General features: G+C 51.3%; 1 protein-coding gene across 5 annotated transcripts; it reads left to right on the top strand.

Annotated features, from left to right (window-relative positions):
* Positions 1-398: 398 nt before the first annotated feature.
* On the top strand, positions 399-18,664 carry FIBP (FGF1 intracellular binding protein). 5 transcript variants are annotated; one of them, XM_084824030.1, is made up of 12 exons: positions 399-468; positions 2,572-2,643; positions 2,760-2,938; positions 3,988-4,186; positions 4,693-4,819; positions 6,116-6,216; positions 6,492-6,625; positions 8,622-8,730; positions 9,577-9,640; positions 10,414-10,500; positions 16,436-16,533; positions 18,249-18,664. In XM_084824030.1, the coding sequence occupies exons 3-12, from the start codon at positions 2,854-2,856 to the stop codon at positions 18,316-18,318; spliced, it is 1,074 nt and encodes a 357-aa protein (XP_084680156.1). In that variant the 5' UTR covers positions 399-468; positions 2,572-2,643; positions 2,760-2,853; the 3' UTR covers positions 18,319-18,664. The 5 variants fall into 5 exon arrangements, with proteins under 5 accessions (XP_084680156.1, XP_084680154.1, XP_084680153.1 ...); XM_084824028.1 differs by having other exon boundaries at positions 2,515-2,643; XM_084824029.1 differs by lacking the exon at positions 399-468 and adding an exon at positions 822-1,212 and having other exon boundaries at positions 1,753-2,643.
* The last annotated feature ends 1,351 nt before the right edge of the window (positions 18,665-20,015 follow it).

Here is a 20,015-nt window from a genome sequence, read left to right as displayed (position 1 = left end):
CTGAAAAGTGGTGTTATTGGTGAATAAATGAGGATTTTAAGGGTAGAATCCAACATAAGTCCTACTTAGAGTAAAGCCATTGAAATGAATGGGACTTCAGTTAGTCACAACTACCTCAATTCCCATGCATTTCAGTAGGGCCTCTCTTTTTTTTAACCCTAAAAGAGCTAAGGAAACACAGACGTGCAGCGCTTGGCAACAAAGCCCCTAGTCCTCAGACTCATCAGGGAAGATTCCTACTCCAGCGGCCCCCAATGAGCTTTAACCCATAGGTGGCACTGCCCTGCCTTGCCCGTCCTAAAGATGGAGAACAAAGACTTGAGGCGCTGGGCAGGGCGGCGCGTGCGCAGAACGTCCAGCTCAGGCGTGACCCGGAAGAGGATCTCTCCAGCGGGGTCATGTGAAAAGGCTCTATCCAAGGCAGCGGGATGGAGGTGGGTCGTTTGTTGGCAGAAGGAGAGCAAAGGGGTGGGGGCTCGGAGCCAGGACTCCTGGGTTCTCTGCGCGAAAGGGGGCGCTGGGGGGGCGGTGCAGGCATGGGGAGGGTGGGGTGGTGGTGCAGCGCCTTTGGAGGCGCGCCTTTCCCCTAAAGATGGTGGTGCTTCGGGCTGGGTGCCTCTGAGCATGTGCAGAGCGCCACCTTCCTGCAGCAAAACCTGTTGGGGAAGGATCTAAGGGCAAAATGCATCTGAGCATAGGCAGACTGCCTTCCTCTTCAGATAGGAGGGGAGAGAGAGAGAGAGAGAGAGAGAAAAAGAAAGGGTGCATGTTTAGACAGAAAAAAGCCCTACGGCTCCCAGTGTTAGACAGCTAGCTGTATTGGCTGGGGAATGCTGGGAGTCGTAGGACTTTCCTCCCCCCCATGGCGGCTGGGGAATGCTGGGAGTCGTAGGACTTTCCCCCCCCCCATGGCGGCTGGGGAATGCTGGGAGTCGTAGGACTTCCCCCCCCCCCATGGCGGCTGGGGAATGCTGGGAGTCGTAGGACTTCCCCCCCCCCATGGCGGCTGGGGAATGCTGGGAGTCGTAGGACTTTTCCCCCCCCCATGGCGGCTGGGGAATGCTGGGAGTCGTAGGACTTTCCCCCCCCCCATGGCGGCTGGGGAATGCTGGGAGTCGTAGGACTTTCCCCCCCCCCATGGCGGCTGGGGAATGCTGGGAGTCGTAGGACTTTCTCCTCCCTCCCCATGGTGGCTGGGGACTGCTGGGAGTCGTAGGACTTTCTCCTCCCTCCCCATGGTGGCTGGGGACTGCTGGGAGTCGTAGGACTTTCTCCCCCCCCCCCCATGGTGGCTGGGGAATGCTGGGAGTCGTAGGACTTTCCCCCCCCCCCATGGCGGCTGGGGAATGCTGGGAGTCGTAGGACTTTCCCCCCCCCCCATGGCGGCTGGGGAATGCTGGGAGTCGTAGGACTTTCTCCTCCCTCCCCATGGTGGCTGGGGACTGCTGGGAGTTGTAGGACTTTCTCCTCCCTCCCCATGGTGGCTGGGGACTGCTGGGAGTCGTAGGACTTTCTCCCCCCCCCCCCATGGTGGCTGGGGACTGCTGGGAGTCGTAGGACTTTCTCCCCCCCTCCCCCATGGTGGCTGGGGACTGCTGGGAGTTGTAGGACTTTCTCCCCCCCCCCCCCATGGTGGCTGGGGACTGCTGGGAGTCGTAGGACTTTCTCCCCCCCCCCCCCATGGTGGCTGGGGACTGCTGGGAGTCGTAGGACTTTCTCCCCCCCTCCATGGTGGCTGGGGAATGCTGGGAGTCGTAGGACTCCCCTCCCCCCGCATGGTGGCTGGGGAATGCTGGGAGTCGTAGGACTCCCCTCCCCCCGCATGGTGGCTGGGGAATGCTGGGAGTCATAGGACCCTTTTCCCCCATAGTGGCTGGGGAATGCTGGGAGTCGTAAGACCTTTTTCTGTCTAAACATGCATGGGATTGCACCCCATTGACTCCCTTTTAGCACAGCTTTGCCCTCCTCCCCATATCTACACTTCTCTTTTTTTAAAAGCATCTTTCAGAATACGGAAATGTTCAATGATATTGTACATCACCCAGGACACCTGATGGCAGAGGGTGCATTTAATCAAATTAATAAACATATAAGGAAATTATTTTAAAAACTGGATGCAGTATTTAGTGTGCTTATGGGTTTTTTGTTTTTTTTTAAACCCATCTCTTCCCCTTGCTCTGCAATTGGTTAGGAAGATGGCATTTTATTATTAAGTGTTTCTAAGGCACCGCTCTTCAATTCTAAATGTCCAGGGTGTTTGCAATAACTCTGAAAAGAGAATAAAACACAATTTATTTATTTATTCAAACTGTTTTTATCCCGCTCCTCAGCCAAAAATGCACCAGGAGCTTTTATATATAATCGGTCAAACAAGACAGTCCCCGCCCCTGCAGGCTTACAATCTCAAAAGGCACGACAAACAACGGGGAAAAAAAGATGGGGAGGGAAGAGGAAAAAATAGTTTTTTCTGCAGGGCTGGTGCAATGGCCCTTGTCTTCCTCTCACCACCCTCAGTTCAGCCTGCAGGAATGCTGCAGGTGGGGACAATGGAGGTGGTCTTATAAACCAAAGAATCGGCAATAATCATGAAATTGGGGTCAGGATGGTGAGGTTGTCGGCCTGGGAGGCACCCCCTGCATAAAGGTACAGTCCCGTGCACGTGCTGTCGAACACCTTGGAGCTGCGGGAGCAGGGAGCCGTGGCGGGTGGGTGAACAGCATTCGTGGACTGGGGAGGGCCTTCCTTTGTTCCCTCTGCAGCTGCCCCTCTGATCTCCGGAGGCCCTCGGGTGCAGCCGGGAGCTGGCAAGCCAGTGACGGGTCTCGAGCCAGAAGGGCCCAAGCCCCGTGGGCCATGACCAGCAATCTGGACATCTTTGTGGGGAACACCACCCTGATCGACGAAGAGGTCTACCAACTCTGGCTGGATGGCTACTCGGGTAAGGCTGGAAGCGTCGGTTCGGTCTACCCTCACCTTCCTTTTTTAGGGGGTGGGTGGGTCGGGTCTGATGCAGCCAACCTAAGAACATAAGTAGAACCCTGCTGGATCAGGCTAAGGGTCAGGCTAGTCCAGCGTTCTGTTCACATAGTGGCCAGCCAGCTGCCCACAGGAAACCCACAAGAAAGATACGAGCGCAACAGCACCCTCCCGCCCATGTTCCCCAGCAACTGTTGTGCATAGGCAGACTGCCTCTGCTTCTGGAGGTAGCACATAGCCACCAGGACCAGTAGCCATTGATAGCCTTCTCCTCCATGATTTTATCTAATCCCCTTTTAAAGCCATCCAAACTGGTGTCCGTCACTACATCATGTGGAAGCGAGTTCCATAGTTTCACTATGCTCTGTGTGAAGACGTCCTTCCTGTTATCTGCCCTGAACCTGGTGCCCAATATGTGGGACTACATCGCCCATCACCCCCAGTGGCCACAGGCGGCATGCTGCTTTAAGTCATGACGTTTTAGTTTATCTTGGGTCGTACCCAATGTTAGGCCTATGTAGAGTGGATCCCACTGAAATGAATGGGACTTAAGTGGGTCGTGACTCATTTAGGCCCCCTTCATTTCAACAGGTCTACTCTGCGTAGGACTAGCATTGGAGTCTACCCCTTGATTGTGTTGTTACTGCATTTCTTTTCTGCATCTATCACCATTTCCTGCATCATTTCATTTTATTACTTCATTTTCTGCATCTATCTGCATCATTTTATTGCATTGATTGTGTTTCTTTGATAGCTGCCTGGAAGTTTTGGGAAAGCCAGGATTTAAACCAGACTTCCTCAACTTGGGGCCCTCCAAAGGTGCTGGGCTACAACTCCCAGCATCCCCCGCCAGCCGGGCTGGCAGGGGATGCTGGGAGTTGTAGTCCAGCACGTCTGGAGGGCGCCAGTTGGGGGTGGCAGGATCTAAATGTTTCGCGTAAATAAATCCCACCCGTCGCAGCGGTAGGTTTCCTGCTACGCCTGTGCCTTCAGCCCTTCGCTGTCCCGCAGTGAATGATGCGGTGACGCTCCGCCTGCGCAGCGGGATCCTGGAGCAGACGGGGGCCACGGTGGACGTGCTGCAGAGCGACACAATGGACCACTACCGCACATTCTACATGCTGGAGCGTCTCCTCCACTCACCCCCCAAGCTGCTGAACCAGTTGCTGTTCCAGATCCCGCCCTGTCGCCAGACCATGCTGATTGAGAGGTGGGGCGGTTCGGGAAAGAGGGCCGGGGAGGGAAAAGAGACAGGGACGGGGGGGCAAACCCCCGGGGGGGTGTCTTGGAGGAAAGGCACAGGCTGGGGGCAGGAGTGAGGCAGCTGCTTTGCAGGTTTGGGTGGGGCTAAAGACGTGAAGCCTGAACCAGCCTTGTATGTAACTACTCCCCTGGTCGCCATAGGCGACACAGAACGACATGCAGGCGAGCGTGCGGGCTAGGGGAAAGGGGACCAAGTATTCCTCTGTGCCCAGTGTAGAAACCACGAAGGCTGACAGGGAGAGAAGCCCCGTCTTCTGCAACCTGCATAGGATTGCAGTCGTCCTCTGCTAGATCACAGCAGATGAGTGGGTTTGGTCTTGTTCTGCAGGCTGGTAACTTTTGTGGGCTTATTTTGCTTGGCCTGCGTTCACCGACTAAATAAGTAAGGGCGCGATCCTATGCGTGTTTAGCGGTCTCTTGCTGTTCCTTGCTGCCACCTCTGTCCGGCTCCAGGTACTATGCCTTCGACGAGGCCTTCGTGCGGGAGGTGCTGGGCAAGAAACTCTCGAAGGGCACCAAGAAAGACCTGGACGACATCAGCGTCAAGACCGGGGTGACCCTCAAGAGCTGCCGTCGGCAGGTACCCTTCCACGCTTGCGGCTGACCCCGCCAGCCTCTCTGAACTTCTCGTCCTGTTTCCGCAGCGATCTGTGAATATATTTTTAATCTGTGTGAACAGTTTTGCTTTTAAGTATACATTTTATGCATATATATATATATATAGGCATTTAGTTTCAGAATGCACCATTTTAGGTGTCTATCCCCCCCTCCCCCACATGTGTGTGGGGGGGGAATAAGACCCCTAAAATGGCACAACTGCCCAATTGTAGGTGCTTTATCTTCCCTTCCCCGCCCCCAGATGTGCCATTTTAGGCACCTTATCTCCCCTCCCCCCAAATGCACCATTTTAGGTGCTCTATCCCCCCCCGTGCCATTTTAGATGCCTTATCTCCCCCCGAAACACACTCCCAAAATACACCATTTTATGTCTCTATTTTGATACTTTTTTCGAGCCAAGAACATTTGGGGAGTTCAAAAGCTGCTGGATAATCTAAGTTCCGCTCCTCACGTTAGCCTGGTATTTGAGGCTTCAGTCATTTCATGACAGAATCATATTTGTCGATTGTCCCTGGCAACCGAGGAACAGGAAGAGGTTGCATTCCTCATCCCTTGTGCTATTTCACAGAGTTTGGTCCAGCTATGTCTGCTGGGTTCCTTTATTACTGGGGGAGGTGTCTCACTAAAACCGTATCGCTTTTATACCAGTTTTTATACTATATCAGTTTTATACCGGTTTAAATTGCCATGACCAATCCACTCCCCCCCCCCCCCAAATAGCCTTGGGATTGTTGCTTGGCTCAGGGATCCTCAACCTTTGTGGGTAAACACATTTGGAATTTTGAGTGTTGTGGGCACTCTCTCAAAATGGCTGCTATCGGGAGCGTTGCCCATTCATAAAATGGCTATCATGGTGTCCATGCCTGGTCACAAAACACTTATTTCCCAGAAGGTAAACCAGTAAGAGTAAAAGGAAACGATCTCTCCCATGAACCTAAGTACAAGGCAGAGGAGGGCTTTGAGCTCCAAAACACAAAACAACTCTGTTGAACCCAAATAAAGATGGCCCTGGAGGGCAGCACTTTGCTTTGCAGCAGGCCAGCCTCCCAGTTAATAATAACTAATCTTAAGACATAAAATAAAAATCCAGAGGGGGCAGAGAGCCTGATGGGTACCAAAACAGGTGTTTATGGGCACCACGTTGGTTTCCCCATCCGTAACCTCACCGAACTTCAGTTCCCTGTGGGAGAGGAGTGATTATTAAACCAGTTTAAGCCCGTTATGTACCCACGCCCTGACCGTTTCTGCTCTATTTCAGTTTGACAACTTCAAGCGGGTCTTCAAGGCCGTCGAAGAGCTCCGTGGGTCGCTGGTGGAAAACATCCAACAGCATTTCCTGCTCTCGGACCGGCTGGCCAGGTGAGGGACTGGGGAGGAAGAGGCTTGGGTGCGATGTCGTGAGCTTGCTGTGGCATTGTGCCACAGCAACCCCAGCTGACCTGAGAGGGGAGGTCCCATCACCTCACCTGGCCTGAATGGGGAGGCCCAGGTTGTGGGTCGCTTGGCTTGGATGTTCCACAAAACAGGTTCTGGGCAGTAGGGAGAAGGCTGTGATATGTAGTGGAACAGCTCTTAAAAAATAAAAGCGTAACATAGTGCCAAACCCCCAACCCCTGCCCCCTCTGTCTTTTCAGGGATTATGCGGCAATCGTCTTCTTCGCCAACAGCCGCTTTGAGACAGGTAAAAAGAAGCTGCAGTACTTGACGTTCGAAGATTTTGCATACTGTGCTGAGCAGATGATTCAGAACTGGACTTTGGGAGCAGTGGGTGAGTTTGGCCCAAACAAGGTTCTAGTCCTCATTGTGATTATGAAAGATAGCTTGGAAAGTTATCTTTTTTTTCTTTTGAGTTTCAGTGTTACTTTTCCCCCCAATATTTTTTGGTTTTTAAAAGAAAATATGGTTTAAAAAAAGAACATTAAAAACAATACCCAAATAAATTATAAATGTCCTATAGAAATTAAGAATTCCCAAATCCAGCTCAAATGGAAAATCTTAACCATGCTCTCAGAAGGTATTCAGGTTTGGCCTTTAACAGATATATCTCTGAGCCAGATGTTCGGTGTTGGCAGCTGAGGCAGATCCAGAAGAACCATTGAAGTGGATTCTTTGATTCCTCAAACTCTATCTCTATATTTGGAATGATGACCCCCGCAAATTGTCCCAAATATGTGCATTTTGGGGGGTCTGCAGTGCCAGTTCCAAATTCTTCACAACGAGCATTAATCTTGTGCTGTTGTCCTAAACTCACTAGGGAGTAAGCTCCATTGATCACACTAGCACTTGCTTCCAAGTAAACACTTGGAAGTAAGTCTTACTTATGGGGTGCCCTGGGGACCCCTCCCAAAGATTATTATTTAGTAAACCAAGATGTGAATGAGTAGTGTGCTCATGCATGAAGCCCATTTTTCCGGCTCACATGACGGGAAGTAACTAACCAGGAAGGGGATAGCTTCTAATAATGTCCAAACCCAGGATTATTGTGAAACAAGCCGTGATTCATAAACCAGCCTTAAACCACGGTTTGTTCTTGGCTTACAAATCCTGGTTTGTTTAAGTGCATGCAACAATAACCCACATTTGGATGTGTGAGATGCTAACATTATGAGGTGTTAACCCAAGAATGCTTTATTCGAAAGTGGAGGCAAAGTTTTAAAAGGCATCCCATCTTGTGTCCTCCTTTGTGTGGGAAGGGGGGAACTGGAAATTAACAGTGCAATCCTATGCATGTCTAACCAGAAGTAAGCAAAATCCAAGAAAATAGGAGATCCCGCAAAGGATGCCAGAAAGCAATGAGGTAAACAGAAGAGGTATTTTATTCCACAAAAATAAACAGTTCCAATGTGTTTCAGACCACATGTCAGTCTTTCTTCAGGGAAATCTTTAACAACACACAAAATTTATATTACAGACCTTCAACTTGCTCCCGGATTTTTAAATTCAGTATATACAACGTAACTACAAGTCCGTTGTTGATCAAAATGAAAAAATCTGACGAAAGAGAGGCTCAGAGTTCCAAATCGTTCATAATCCTAACATATATTGAATGATAGCAGAGCTCAGGAATAAACAAACTTATGCCGTGGGGCCAAATCGATACTACTTGCTCTTCAGTTCCCTCTGCTATATGGGTCCAAGGAGAAAACGTCAAGCTAACATGCACACAAATCCTAATTGGGAAACAGATGCATTTTAGAGTAGTGTTGCAAGGTTGAGAAACTCATTAAGGCCAAAGAGAGTAAGGGTGCAATCCTATGCATGCTTAGATAGAAGAAAAAGTCCTACAACTCCCAGCATTCCCCAGCCAGCACAGCTGGCTGGGGAATGCTGGGAGTTGTAGGACTTTTTCTATCAAAGCATGCATAAGATTGCACCCTGATTGTATTTAACCTTAGAATGCCAGGAGTTGTAGGACTTTTTTTCTGTCTAAGCATGCGTGGAATTGTGCCCTGACTGTATTTAACCTTAAAATCTGATTTAAAGACCTCTTTGAATTAAGGTTCCTTGAGTTTAATGGGGTCTTACTCCCAAGTAAACGTGCTGATGAATCAGTGAAATTTGAGATCCTCTCAAATTACTGGGTCCGTTTCACAAGTTTGTGGTCAAATCACTCTGTCTCACCCGCTTCTCCCATCCCTCTGTGCCACCGTTTCTCCTGTAAAAATAAACATTTTCCAGATAAACTGGCGTATGATGGGCGTCGGGAAGACCTGAGCCATTGCATCTACCTGGTCGATCACGTACCATCTGTCTTTCCTTTGCAGATAGTAATGTAGACGATATGGACGTCGACCTCGACAAGGAATTCTTGCAGGGCCTGAAGGAGTTAAAGATCCTGATCGCGGACAAAGACTTGTTAGATCTCCACAAGAGGTACCACAGACGGGGTTGTGGGTCAGAGGTGTTTGCAGAGTATCAAAGTGCAGTTGGAGCAAGGGGCAGCTGGGGTCGTGTGGAAGGAGGTCTGAGGCGGTGGTGTGGTCAGTTTTGAAGGGCAAGCATTCGTCATGAGTATCTCCATCGCCACACCCCCAAGCAGGGCCGGCCCTACCATGAGGCAAAGTGAGGTGGTTCCTTCAGGCGGTAATTGCTAGGAGGCGGCAGCAAGGTGGCGGAGGAGAGAGCCTGCCACCTTTCTTGCCTGATGCAAAGGACAAGGTGGTACATGTACAAAAGCCGACTGGACTGGCAGCTGAATCTTACCTCAACATTAGTAGTGGGTCCCTTGTTGCTGAAGCCAGCAGGCCGTGTGGCACAAACACCTCTCTCCTTCAACTTCTTGCTGCCGCCTCCCAGCATCTGCTGCCTGAAGCGGCCACCTCACTTTGCCTCATGGTAGGGCCGGCCCTGCTTATCAGCAGCATCAGAAAAAGATTCGACTGCCGCCCCAGTCTGCTTTCGTACTTGGAAAGGCGGGAGGGGACGCCATCTTGTTCTTTGCCTCAGGCGTCAGAATGCATTTGGGTGGCCCTGCCCTCAAGGAGAGCCCAAAGTGGCTTAGATAGTCCTCTTCCTTTTCCATTTTGTCCTTACAACGACCCTGTGGGGTAGTTGAGGCTGAGAGAGGCAGTGACTGACCCAAAGTGGGTTTCATGGTCGAGTCGGAACTTGAACCCGGGTCTCCCAAGTCCAAATCCAACACGCATTCCTAAATAGGTTTGGGTGCTGAGATTTTTCAGGCCTCCTCTGACGGCTCCTCTTTTATCTCTCCCCACCCAGTCTGGTGTGTACGTCCCTACGGGGGAAGATCTCCGTGTACAACGAGATGGAAGCCAATTTTAAGGTGCGCCGTTGAAACTGTGAGGAACCCACACTGGGATGCATTCCCTAGTTTTGAGACCTGGCACCCCCACCCCCCTTTCCGGGAGTCCCTTCCTCCTTTGGAATTCCTGGCGGCCCCAAATTTTGTTGCCGCATGGCCTGCTACTTTTCTGTTGGCCATCAGAGGGGGCAGTTGTCCTTCCGAGTGCCTCAAGGCAGCAACCCTCGGGAGTGATGAGAATTTTGTTTCTGTTCGCAAATATCAGAACTTGCCATTTGCAACCCAGAACGGTCATGCTTCTCCCCAAAAAAGCATGCACGTTTCTAAACTTTTGACCGCATTGGAAAATGCGAATTTTTTGAAAAATGTGCACTTTTTAAAATTATTTTTTTACTGTAACATTTCGGCAAAGCGTGTTTGAATATATCAGTTTCAATGCCTGCCCATGAAATGTGTGTGCGCATTTATAATATGGCTTTCTAAGAGTTATACATAAACTTCAACAAAAGCAAGCCAAATATCCGTCTGCCTCAAGCGACATCTGCATACCACCCGTTCAAACGTTGAACGTGTTGTTAATGCATTAAAAATACGCATTTTCACACATTGGGGGAAAGTACACATGTGAAAATGTGTTCAGAAATGCGCACTTTTCCTATTCAAATGAAATGAAAAACCAGTCACAATCAAGACCGGAAGCGAGGTTTGGTGTTGCAGGGGTGGGGGTGGGTGCGGGAGGGAAAGGGGAGAAAAGCTCCCTCTGTGACACCCCCCACCCCCGTCACCCCTTACAGAACCTTTCTCGGGCCCTGATCAACATTGCCTCGAAGCTCACCCACAGCAAAGATGTCCGGGACTTTTTCGTCGACCTGGTGGAGAAGGTAGGAGGTTTCCCCACCATTGCCTCTCCAGGGTGGGTAAACAGAGGGAAAGAATAAGATGTGGTGTCTTCTGTGGCACGTGCTTTGGCTTAGTTTCAAAATGGCAGGGAACTAGCGGGTTTTGTCAAAGGTGTCACAGAGGGGAAAAAAAAGAGAGAAGAGATAAGCTCCATAAGACCATAATTGCCCTCCTGGATCAGACCAAGGGTCCATCTAGTCCAGCATTCTGTCCACACAGTGGCCAACCAGCTGTCGACCAGAAACCCATGAGCAGGATATAAGTACAACAGCACCCTCCTGCTGATGTTCCCCAGCAACTGGTGTACATAGGCTTACAGCCTCTGGTACTGGAGGCAGCACATAGCCATCAGAACTAGTGGCCACTGATAGCCTTCTCCTCAGGAATTTGTCCAGTCCCCTTCGAAAGCCGTCCAAATTGGTGGCCATCACTGCATCCTGTGGCAGCGAATTCCCTAGTTTAACTGCACTGTGTGAAGACATCCTTCCTTTTATTTGACCTGAATCTCCCATCAATCAGCTTCATGGGATGATCCCGGTTCTAGTATTGTGAGAGAAAGAGAAGAATGTCTAATTTTGTACACCTCTATCACATCTCCCCCGACCCTCCTTTTCTCCAAGCTAAACAATCCCAGATGTTGTAACCTTCTCTCATAGGAGAGATGCTCGAGCCCATTGATTGATTGATTATTTATTTATTTATTTCTCAATCGCCCATCTGGCCGGTCACCTGGCCACTCTGGGCGATGTACATCAATACAAACAGTTTTAAAACAATAACATTTTACATTAAAACATCATATTTCTAAAAATACCCTAACCCACCCCAAAAGCCTGCTTGAACAACCATGTTTTTAATGCATGGCAGAAGCTCATTAAAGAGGGAGCATGGTAGAGTTCCCTAGGGAGGGAGTTCCACAGACCACCACAGGGAAGGCTCTCTCCCTCATCCTCACCAGCCTAGCTGTCCTGGCTGATGGGACAGAGAGACCATCCGAGGCTGATCTTGTTAAGCGGCCTGTCTGGTGTTGCTGGAGGTGCTCCTAGAGATAGGCTGGGCTGGAACCGCATAGGGTTTTAAAGGTCAAAACCAACACCTTGAACTGGGCCCGAAAAACAACTGGTAACCAGTGCAACTCCTTCAGCACTGGAGTGATGTGATCTCGCTGGTGGCTGCCTTTAAGGCTGCAGCTTCCGAACCGTCTTCAAGGGTAACCCCACATAGAGCGTGTTGCAGTAGTCTAGACGAGAGGAGACCAGGGCATGTATTACCGATGGGTGCAGATGGTCGGGAAGGCAGGGGCGCAGCCGCCATATCAGATGGAGTTGATACAGCGCTGTCCAGCTCACAGCTGACACCTGAGCCTCCATGGACAGCTGGGAGTCCAAAATGACCCCCAGGCTGCAGACCTGGTCTTTCAAGGGTAGCCGTACCCCATTCAACACCAGGTCAACATCCCCCAGCCTCCTCTTGTCTCCCACCAAAAGTACCTCGGTCTTGTCAGGGTTCAACTTCAGCTTGTTCCTCCCCATCCAGCCACTCACCGTCTCCAGACATTTGAACAGGGATTCTATGGCCAACCTTGGTGAAGATTTGAATGAGAGGTAGAGCTGCATGTCATCCGCATACTGATGACACCCCCTGCCCAAACCTCCTGATGATAGCCCCCAGCGGCTTCACATAGATGTTAAATAGCATCGGGGAGAGGATGGAACCCTGTGGCACCCCGCACGTGAGCGGCCATGGGTCTGACACCTCCTCTCCCAGTGCTACTCTCTGGTACCTGCCGGAGAGGAAGGACTGGAACCACCGTAATACGGTGCCTCCAATGCCCAATCCCTCCAGGCGGTCCAGGAGGATACCGTGGTCAATGGTATCAAAAGCTGCTGCGAGGTCGAGGAGAACAAGGAAGGAGCATTCGCCCCTATCCAAAGCCCTCCTCATATCATCCACCAAGCCGACCGAGGGCGTTTCTGTCCCATGCCCAAGCCTGAAGCCCGATTGAAATGGGTCTAGATAATCAGCTTCTTCTAAGTGTGCCTTCAACTGCATCGCCGCCACCACCCACTCAATCACCTTGCCCCAAAATGGCAGATTCGAGACTGGGCGAAAGTTGTTCAGAACTTGGGAATCCAAGGAGGGCTTTTTTAAAAGCGGTCTTATCACTGCCTCCTTGAGGGCTGATGGCATCACTCCCTCCTCAAGGGAGGCGTTCACCACCACCCTGATCCCCTCACCCAGTCTCTCTCTGCAGCCCATAATGAGCCAAGATAGGAAAGGATCCAGTAAGCAGGTGGTCTGGCCTTACAGATGAAAGCACCTTGTCCACTTCATCAGGAGGAAGAAGCTGGAACCGATCCCACAAAACCAGTTTGCCACAGGCCGCCTCTTGCTCACTAACTGTATCCACAGCGTGCAGAGTAACACTCCTGATCTGATCAATTTTATCTGCAAAGTGCCTTGCCAAGGCCTCACAGGAGGCCTTAGAATGCTCCAGCGGTTCCGGAGCAACTGGACCGACCAGGCTCCGGACCACTTGGAACAGCCTCCTGGGACAGCACTCTGCAGACGCGATGGAGGCAGCATAATATTCCTTTTTTGCTGCCTTCATTGCCATGTGATAGGCTGAAGATACAGCTCTAGCCCATGTCCAATCATCTTCGGAGCGAGACTTCCGCCACCGGCACTCTAGCCGTCTCGCCTCCTGTTTCAGGGCTCGTAACTGCGGATTGAACCATGGTGCAGTCCGAGCCCTGTTCAGGGGGAGAGGGCGTTTCGGAGCCACCCGATCTAATGCCCCAGTGATTGCGGCATTCCAGCCACCCACCAGGGCCTCGACCGAGTGGCCATTTGCGTGCTCCAGAGAATTTCCAAGCGCGCCCAAGGATCCATTCTGATTCATAAGACGCCTGGGGCGGACCATTTTAATGGGTCCTCCACCCCTGCGGAGGGGTTGTGGAACCGAGAAGTCCACGTCACCAGATAGTGATCTGACCATGACAAGGGGGTGGTGGATATACCCCCGACTTCCAGATCACTCCCCGCTTCTCCAGAAACAAACACAAGGTCTAGTGCATGACCGGCTACATGGGTGGGCCCAGTTGGAATAGGGTGCAGCTCCCAGGAGGCCATGGTCTCCATGAAGTCCCGAGATGCTCCTATGAGGATGGCCTCCGAATGTACGTTGAAGTCCCCCAACACCAATAAGTTAGGGGACTGTACACGCACATCAGAGACCACCTCAAGCACCTTGCCCAGGGAGTCAGTCATGCAGCGGGGTGGGCAGTACACGAGCAGAATCCCCAGACTGCCCTTGGGGCCCAACCTCCAGTACATGCACTCAGCAACCTTGGTCTCCCGGAGAGGGGGTCTGGTGAAGACCGAGAACTCCTGGTAGATAACAGCCACTCCCTCTCCCCGATCCCCAGCTCTCAGCTGCCGTGTGCATGAAAACCCGGCTGGACACATGGCCACCAGAGTTGGAGCAGTGGCCTCGGCCAGCCAGGTCTCCGTAGTACGTGCCAGGTCTGCACCCTCATCCTGGATCGTGTCATGGATGAGGGATGTTTTCTGGGTAACAGGCCTGGCGTTGCAGAGCAGCAAACGAAGGCCAGAAGGTGGAGTCACGCCTGCCCCAGCCATCCTTTGGTTCCCCCCACTGCCTCTGTCAGGTGGACACATGCCCCCTCACTCCTGCCTATCAAGCAGGCTACCCACCCTTACAAACACAACAACCCACCCCTAAAAACACAACAACACCCCCCCAAAACCCACAACAACACCCCCCAACAGTTAAACAAAAATCAAAACAAAGCATCCCCTTTACCAATACTGGCTCTCCCAGGCCACCTCAGCCAGCCAGCTTATATGGTCCCTCCAAGGAGGAACAGGTGATGACAGTCAGCAGCAGCCGGCTCAGTACCCGGGGCCCTGATCATGCAGGGAGTGGCGGTCTGCCAGGCAGAAGCCCACAGGAAGAGCGGTGGTGGCAGCCGCAGCAACAAGCAGCAGGCACTCCCTCTTCCTGGACGGTGGCGCTCCCACAGGTACCGGCTGCTCATCGATCATTTTAGTTGCCCTTTTCTGCCCTTTTCCAGCTCTCCAATATCTCTTTTTAGGTGCGGTGACCAGAGCTGTACACAGTACTCCAAGCATGGTCGCCCCATAGATATGCATCAGGGCAGGATGATTCCAGATACGTTAAGAAAGCAAAGGTAGCTGTGTTGACCCGTAAGAAGCAGCCCAGCATATGCAGCCCAGCAGTGCCTTCATTAGGGTCAAACAAAATGTCCCAAAATAAGAAACACACTTTCAGGTTCAACAGACTCTTCATCGAGGTGGCTGTTAAGGAAAGAGACGCTGCTGGTCTCGGGGTTCTGGGGGTGGAGAGAGAGAGAAAAGCTGCCTTGGTGTTGAAAGCAGGGGTGTAGAACATCAGGGTCCAAGCTAAAACTCTGGGGTTCTCCAGGTGGCCTCCGCCATTTCCCCAGTGATGGAGTGTTTCGTGTTTTCCCAGGTTTCGTGCAGTTTTTTCCCCATTCTCAGAGGTTGAAATGCCTCTTCTAAGGCATCATTACTGGTAGTAAAAGCTATGATAGGCTGGCATGTTTTGTATATAGACTCTGCTCCTTTTGCTTTTGGCCCCACCCACCCCTGGAACGTGGCCCCCGAGAGCGTCTCTGGAATGGAATTTGGCCCGTGAGCTGAAAGAGGTTCCACACCGCTGGGTTACAGGGATTTCACAACTTTTGGGAGACCTTTCCCACAGAAGCGGGGTGCGGGTGGAATCGAACCTGTGAACGAGGTGAAAGGAGGATCCCGTGAAATCGATAGCTGGGATCCAGCAGAACTCCGAGTTCATACCGCTAGTATCAGCACTGACAACACGAAGAAAGGAGACATCTTTGATATCAAAGGGAAAAGAGCTTTTGTCAAGAATGGCGGCCTGTTTTCCATCCTGAGATTAGGCCATGTTGCCCCGTCTAATGCAACCACCTGGAATAGGATGTTATCTACAGGCTCCTCTGCCCTTCGCTGGAGGCCAAGCGCAGTCCCTGCAAATGGGGAGTGACAGCAGCTGGGTTTGGTGGGGAGTTCCAGCCTCTTGGAGGCCAGGACAGTCCATCCAGGGGCTGGCTAAAGGAAAATCTGCCCTGGGTTGCCAGGACTGGGCTTTAAAAGAGGGCTCAGGTAGAGCACGGGGTCTCCCTTCATCCTGGTGGTTCTGGACCTGCTGATGTCTGGTTGCTGTCCTAGGAGACCCATACTTGGGTATGTGAAGGATAGGCCAGGTAGTTGGGTGTGCATTTATGAAGCTCTCTGTGTATGTTTAAGTAATTTGGCTTTGTCCCCTCTGGTGCAACTTGCTACTTCCTTTCTTCCCTTCCCCTCTACCCTTTTATTTTTACCTTAATAAACCTTGATCCAGCCTTTAGTTAGTGCATAACCTCAGCGGTAATTTTAGTGCCTTTTGGCCTGGGAGGGTGGCTACTGGGTATTTTGGGGGACTGGAAGGCCTGGTTTGGCCAGTCCCATTTTGCAGGAGAGTTGGAATTAGTTCCAGAGCGGTCCTACCTTGCAGGAAGGTTGGAAAAAATCCAAGGAAGCACCAAATGATGGGTGGTTGGTAGTGAGGGGGCGTGCCTTGGAGAAAGGGGGCGTGGTTTTCTGGGGAACTCCGGAAGGCCGAATTTGTCCTCCGGGCCTCATACCCCGGCTGTTGTGCTGCCATGGTTAATGCTTTTATCTAAGGGATTTCTATCCCCAACCTGGCTTAAAATGGAAAGCAAAGAAAAACCAGTGTTTGGCTCGGTTCGGGGACTCTCGTGGGATCGCTATTCAGTTTCTTTTCCTGCCTTTCGTCTATGGGGCATCCTGCCCTGTCTCTGCTTTGATGCTTGCTGTTTTCCCTCGCAGTTTGTGGAGCCCTTTCGGTCGGACAAATGGAGCCCCAACGACGTGCGCCTCTTCCTGACGCAGTACGCGGCTTCCGCTCACACGCTGGATGCGTTCAGGTGCGTGCGAACTCCGGGGGGCACCCACTGCCAGCAGTTCCTTTCTCGTCCCCACCCCCGCCCCCCAGATTCTCCTCCAAAGCTCCAAGCCCCACACGAGAGCCAGCCCTCCTTCCTCCCCCTCCTCACTGCCTTTGCCAGAGAGTCCCTGTGGCTCAGGAGGCAGGACGTGGAGCCAAGTGTGCTCATAAAATCCTGCTGCTCTCTTCGAAGAACAGTGACTCTTTTGGGAGCGACGGCCACCAGCTTAGGTTGGATTAGGCAAATTCATGGAGAGTAGGACTATTTTTGATAGCCGCATGCCTAGGGTCTTCAGCATGGTCCCCGTGGCTACAAATTTGTCTTTAGACACCTCACTCGGCATCTGCCATGCTCCCTTTCTCTCCGGATTTTTATTCTATTTCTTAAGATTTTTTTTTTTTAATCATTACATTTTTTTAAACTGGGAGGCTTTCTTTGAGTCCCACCACTTTGCCTTCTGGGAAACGAGTATTTTTCTGGCAGGCCACGCTCACTGTGGCACCCAGTTTTTGAATGGGCAGACCTCACCGCCAACCCCCCCACCATGGCAGCCATTTTATAAACAGACAGGCCACACCCGATAACAGCCATTTTGTGAGAGCACCCACGACACACTTCCAAATGTGCCCACTGAGCTAAACATTTGGCGCCCCCTGCCTGCTAACCTTGCAGTCAGAGGCAGCATGCGTCTCACTCCCATTTGCTGGAGAACAAGAGCAGAGGAGGGCTGCCGTCCCCGTGTCCTGCTTTCTTCAGGAGCAGAAAAGGGCATCTAAAATGACCAAGGGGCTGGAGCAACTCCCCTATGAGGGAAGGTGGCAACAGCTGGGTTTGTTTAGCATGGAGAAATGGCGAGTGAGGGGAGATGTGACAGAGTTGTGCAAAATTATGCGTGGTGTGAAGAGAGTGGATGGGGAGACATTTTTCTCCCTCTGTCATAATACTAGAACCCCGAGTTAACCTTTGTAAATCACCCAGAGAGCTTCCCCCCTGGGGCGGTATAGAATTGTTAATAATACTACTACTGATAATACTACGAAACTGATTGGTAGGAGATTCAGGACAGATCAAAGGAAGGACTTCACACAGCGCATAGTCAAACTATGGAACTCGCTACCACAAGACATAGCGATGGCCACCAATTTGGTGGCTTTAATTTGGTGGCCACCAATTTGGTGGCTTTAAAAGGGGATTAGATAAGATCATGGAGGAGAAGGCTATCAATGGCTACTAGTCCTGATGGCTATGTGCTACTGCCAGTGTCAGAGGCAGTCTGCCTACACACACCAGTTGCTGTTGCACTCGTGTCCTGCGTGTGGGTTTCCCGTGGGCAGTTGGTTAGCTGCTGTGTGAACAGAATGCTGGACTAGATGGACCCTCAATCTGATCCAGCAGGGCTCTTCTTAGGTTCTTAAGTTGTGGACTTCCTGTAGGCCAACCTTTCCCAACTGCAGGTCTCCAGATATTCTGGGACTACAACTCCCATTGTTCCAGATCCATGCTGGTGATGGGGGAGGGATTCCAATGCCATCTTGGAAAGGCTGCTATAGCCATCTATCTGGCCACTGTGGGAAAGGTGACTAGATGTACCCTTGGCCTGATGCAGTGAGGCTCTTTTCATGTTCTTACGCTCTTCTCCCCTTTTTCAGTTCACTGAAGTTCTAAGATGTGTCATTTCTTTTCTCCTCCTGCAGGCATCAAGCCCTCTGGGAGAGATATATGGGGACGCTCAAGGCTTGCCTTCTGAAGATGTACCGCGACTGAGCCCCTGTGTTTCGTTTAAATTTTCGATGTTAATTCTCCTTTAGGAGAGGCACGTTGAAGGCAAAAAGGAAAAGGAAAGATTCCTGGCCCATCAGCAGCGGAGTTCGTTGCCGTTCACTCCGCTTCCCCAAGCCCAAATCTCACCCTTTTTTCCTCCGGCTCTTCAGAGACGGCAGCGAGATTATTGTTTTTAAGGAATAAAGGAGTGGCTCTGTCACAAGCGCCTGGGATGTCTCTCGGTTTGCCTGACTTCTCTAGGATGCAGCGGACTTGTGACTCCACCCAAGCGCGTTCAAGTCTGCGGCTGAAGTGAAAGCTCAGTCGTACATACAAAGCGCTCTCTCTCTCTCTCTCTCTCTCTCTCTCTCAGAGGCCCAGAACTCAACAAAATGAGCACAAGGGCCCCCAAACGTGGCATGGTTGGCATACGCCTTTCGATGTAAATGAAGTAAGACACATTTCCCATCTAAAGTGCAAAAAAAAACCCCAACAGGCGGGGGGAGTAAGGCCATTTATTTATTTATTACACTGATATGCTGCCCAACGGCCAGGTCTCTCTGGGCAGTTTGCAACCATGAAAACCATAATGTACGTTTGAAGTCATTGAAGTGAGACGCATCGCCCTCTAAAGAAGGACCAGAGTCTAAACCAAGGGTGCAGAACCCCTTTTGGCCAGAGGACCACATTCCATTTCTGCGAAGCTCTCGGGGGCCGCATGCTGGAAGTGGGCGGAGCTGAAGGCAAAAGGGGTGGGGCTAAAATGCCCGGGATTTTAGCTTCAAGCTCTTAGTGGCCGTAACAGCCTTAGGGGAGGCATTTCAACCTTCTAGAATGCGGGGAAAAAACAACCGAAAAGCTGGGAAACCACCCAATGATTGGTGGCTGGGAATGGGGGTGGGGGTGGGGCCGGAGGAAAGTGTGTGGCTTTCTGGAGAACCCTGGAAGCCTGTGTTTTGGCCCCTGGGTCTGAGGTTGCATACCCATGGTCTAAACTACCTAGCTGTGCTATTGTCCATGGGCTCCCTTATCTTTCTTGTATCTTCCCTGCCCCCCCCCCCCGACACTTTGCCCCTGCAAAGGATCAATTTTATTAAGATATTTTCCTCCCCTAAAGACCAGGCCTCCAAGGCAACTCGTAACAAACTTTAAAACAGTTCCTCACAATACAATAGTTAAAGTATGCGAATCAGTGACAAACCAGCAGCCCCCCCCCCCCCCCGTGAATAGCGTAACATAGTGAACTCAGTCAATCCACTGGTCAATCAATAATTCAGTCATCAAATCACCCTCTATATCTTACGTGGCCTGGCACTGAAACAGAGTACAGCCACTGGTTTCAGTGGCTTCCTCATAATTTGAGGAGGGAGCCCTCTTCACACAACCGTAGCTCGTGGCAGCTGCTCCGGGGGTGAGGAGGAATTCCGTACATGCTCAGGAGACGTTGTTTCATATCATCCAGGCCTGGCACGGAGGATTCAGCCTCACATTTTAAGCCAAACTTGGCCAAAGCCGCCTAGTTCATTTAGCTGGTGGATTTGAACTCATGCCTCAAAGGCTGGAGTGAGTTTCTTTGTTCTTGGCCGGTTCTATTTACATTCTTCCCCCATCCCCTAATTTGCCTCCTCTGTCTGCACACCTGCCCTGCTGGAAGAGACAGAATGTGGATGTTACCTGCAGTTTAATCACGCCCTGCAGCT

Source organism: Heloderma suspectum, chromosome 17, assembly GCF_057233095.1.
Source record: "Heloderma suspectum isolate Gila_16-S chromosome 17, 16-S_ref, whole genome shotgun sequence".
NCBI lineage: Eukaryota > Metazoa > Chordata > Lepidosauria > Squamata > Helodermatidae > Heloderma > Heloderma suspectum.
The sequence above is the reverse complement of the archived record's forward strand: the minus strand, read 5'-3'. Positions and strand labels throughout refer to the sequence as shown.

What these genes read in the sequence shown, in the direction of transcription:
- FIBP (XM_084824027.1), top strand. Translation starts at nt 2,854, where the DNA reads ATGACCAGCAATCTGGACATCTTTGTGGGGAACACCACCCTGATCGAC. An exon ending in TCAAGAGCTGCCGTCGGCAG is followed by an intron (nt 4,820 to 6,115) that starts GTACCCTTCCAC and finishes GCTCTATTTCAG; the next exon opens with TTTGACAACTTCAAGCGGGT. An exon ending in CTGGACTTTGGGAGCAGTGG is followed by an intron (nt 6,626 to 8,621) that starts GTGAGTTTGGCC and finishes TTTCCTTTGCAG; the next exon opens with ATAGTAATGTAGACGATATG.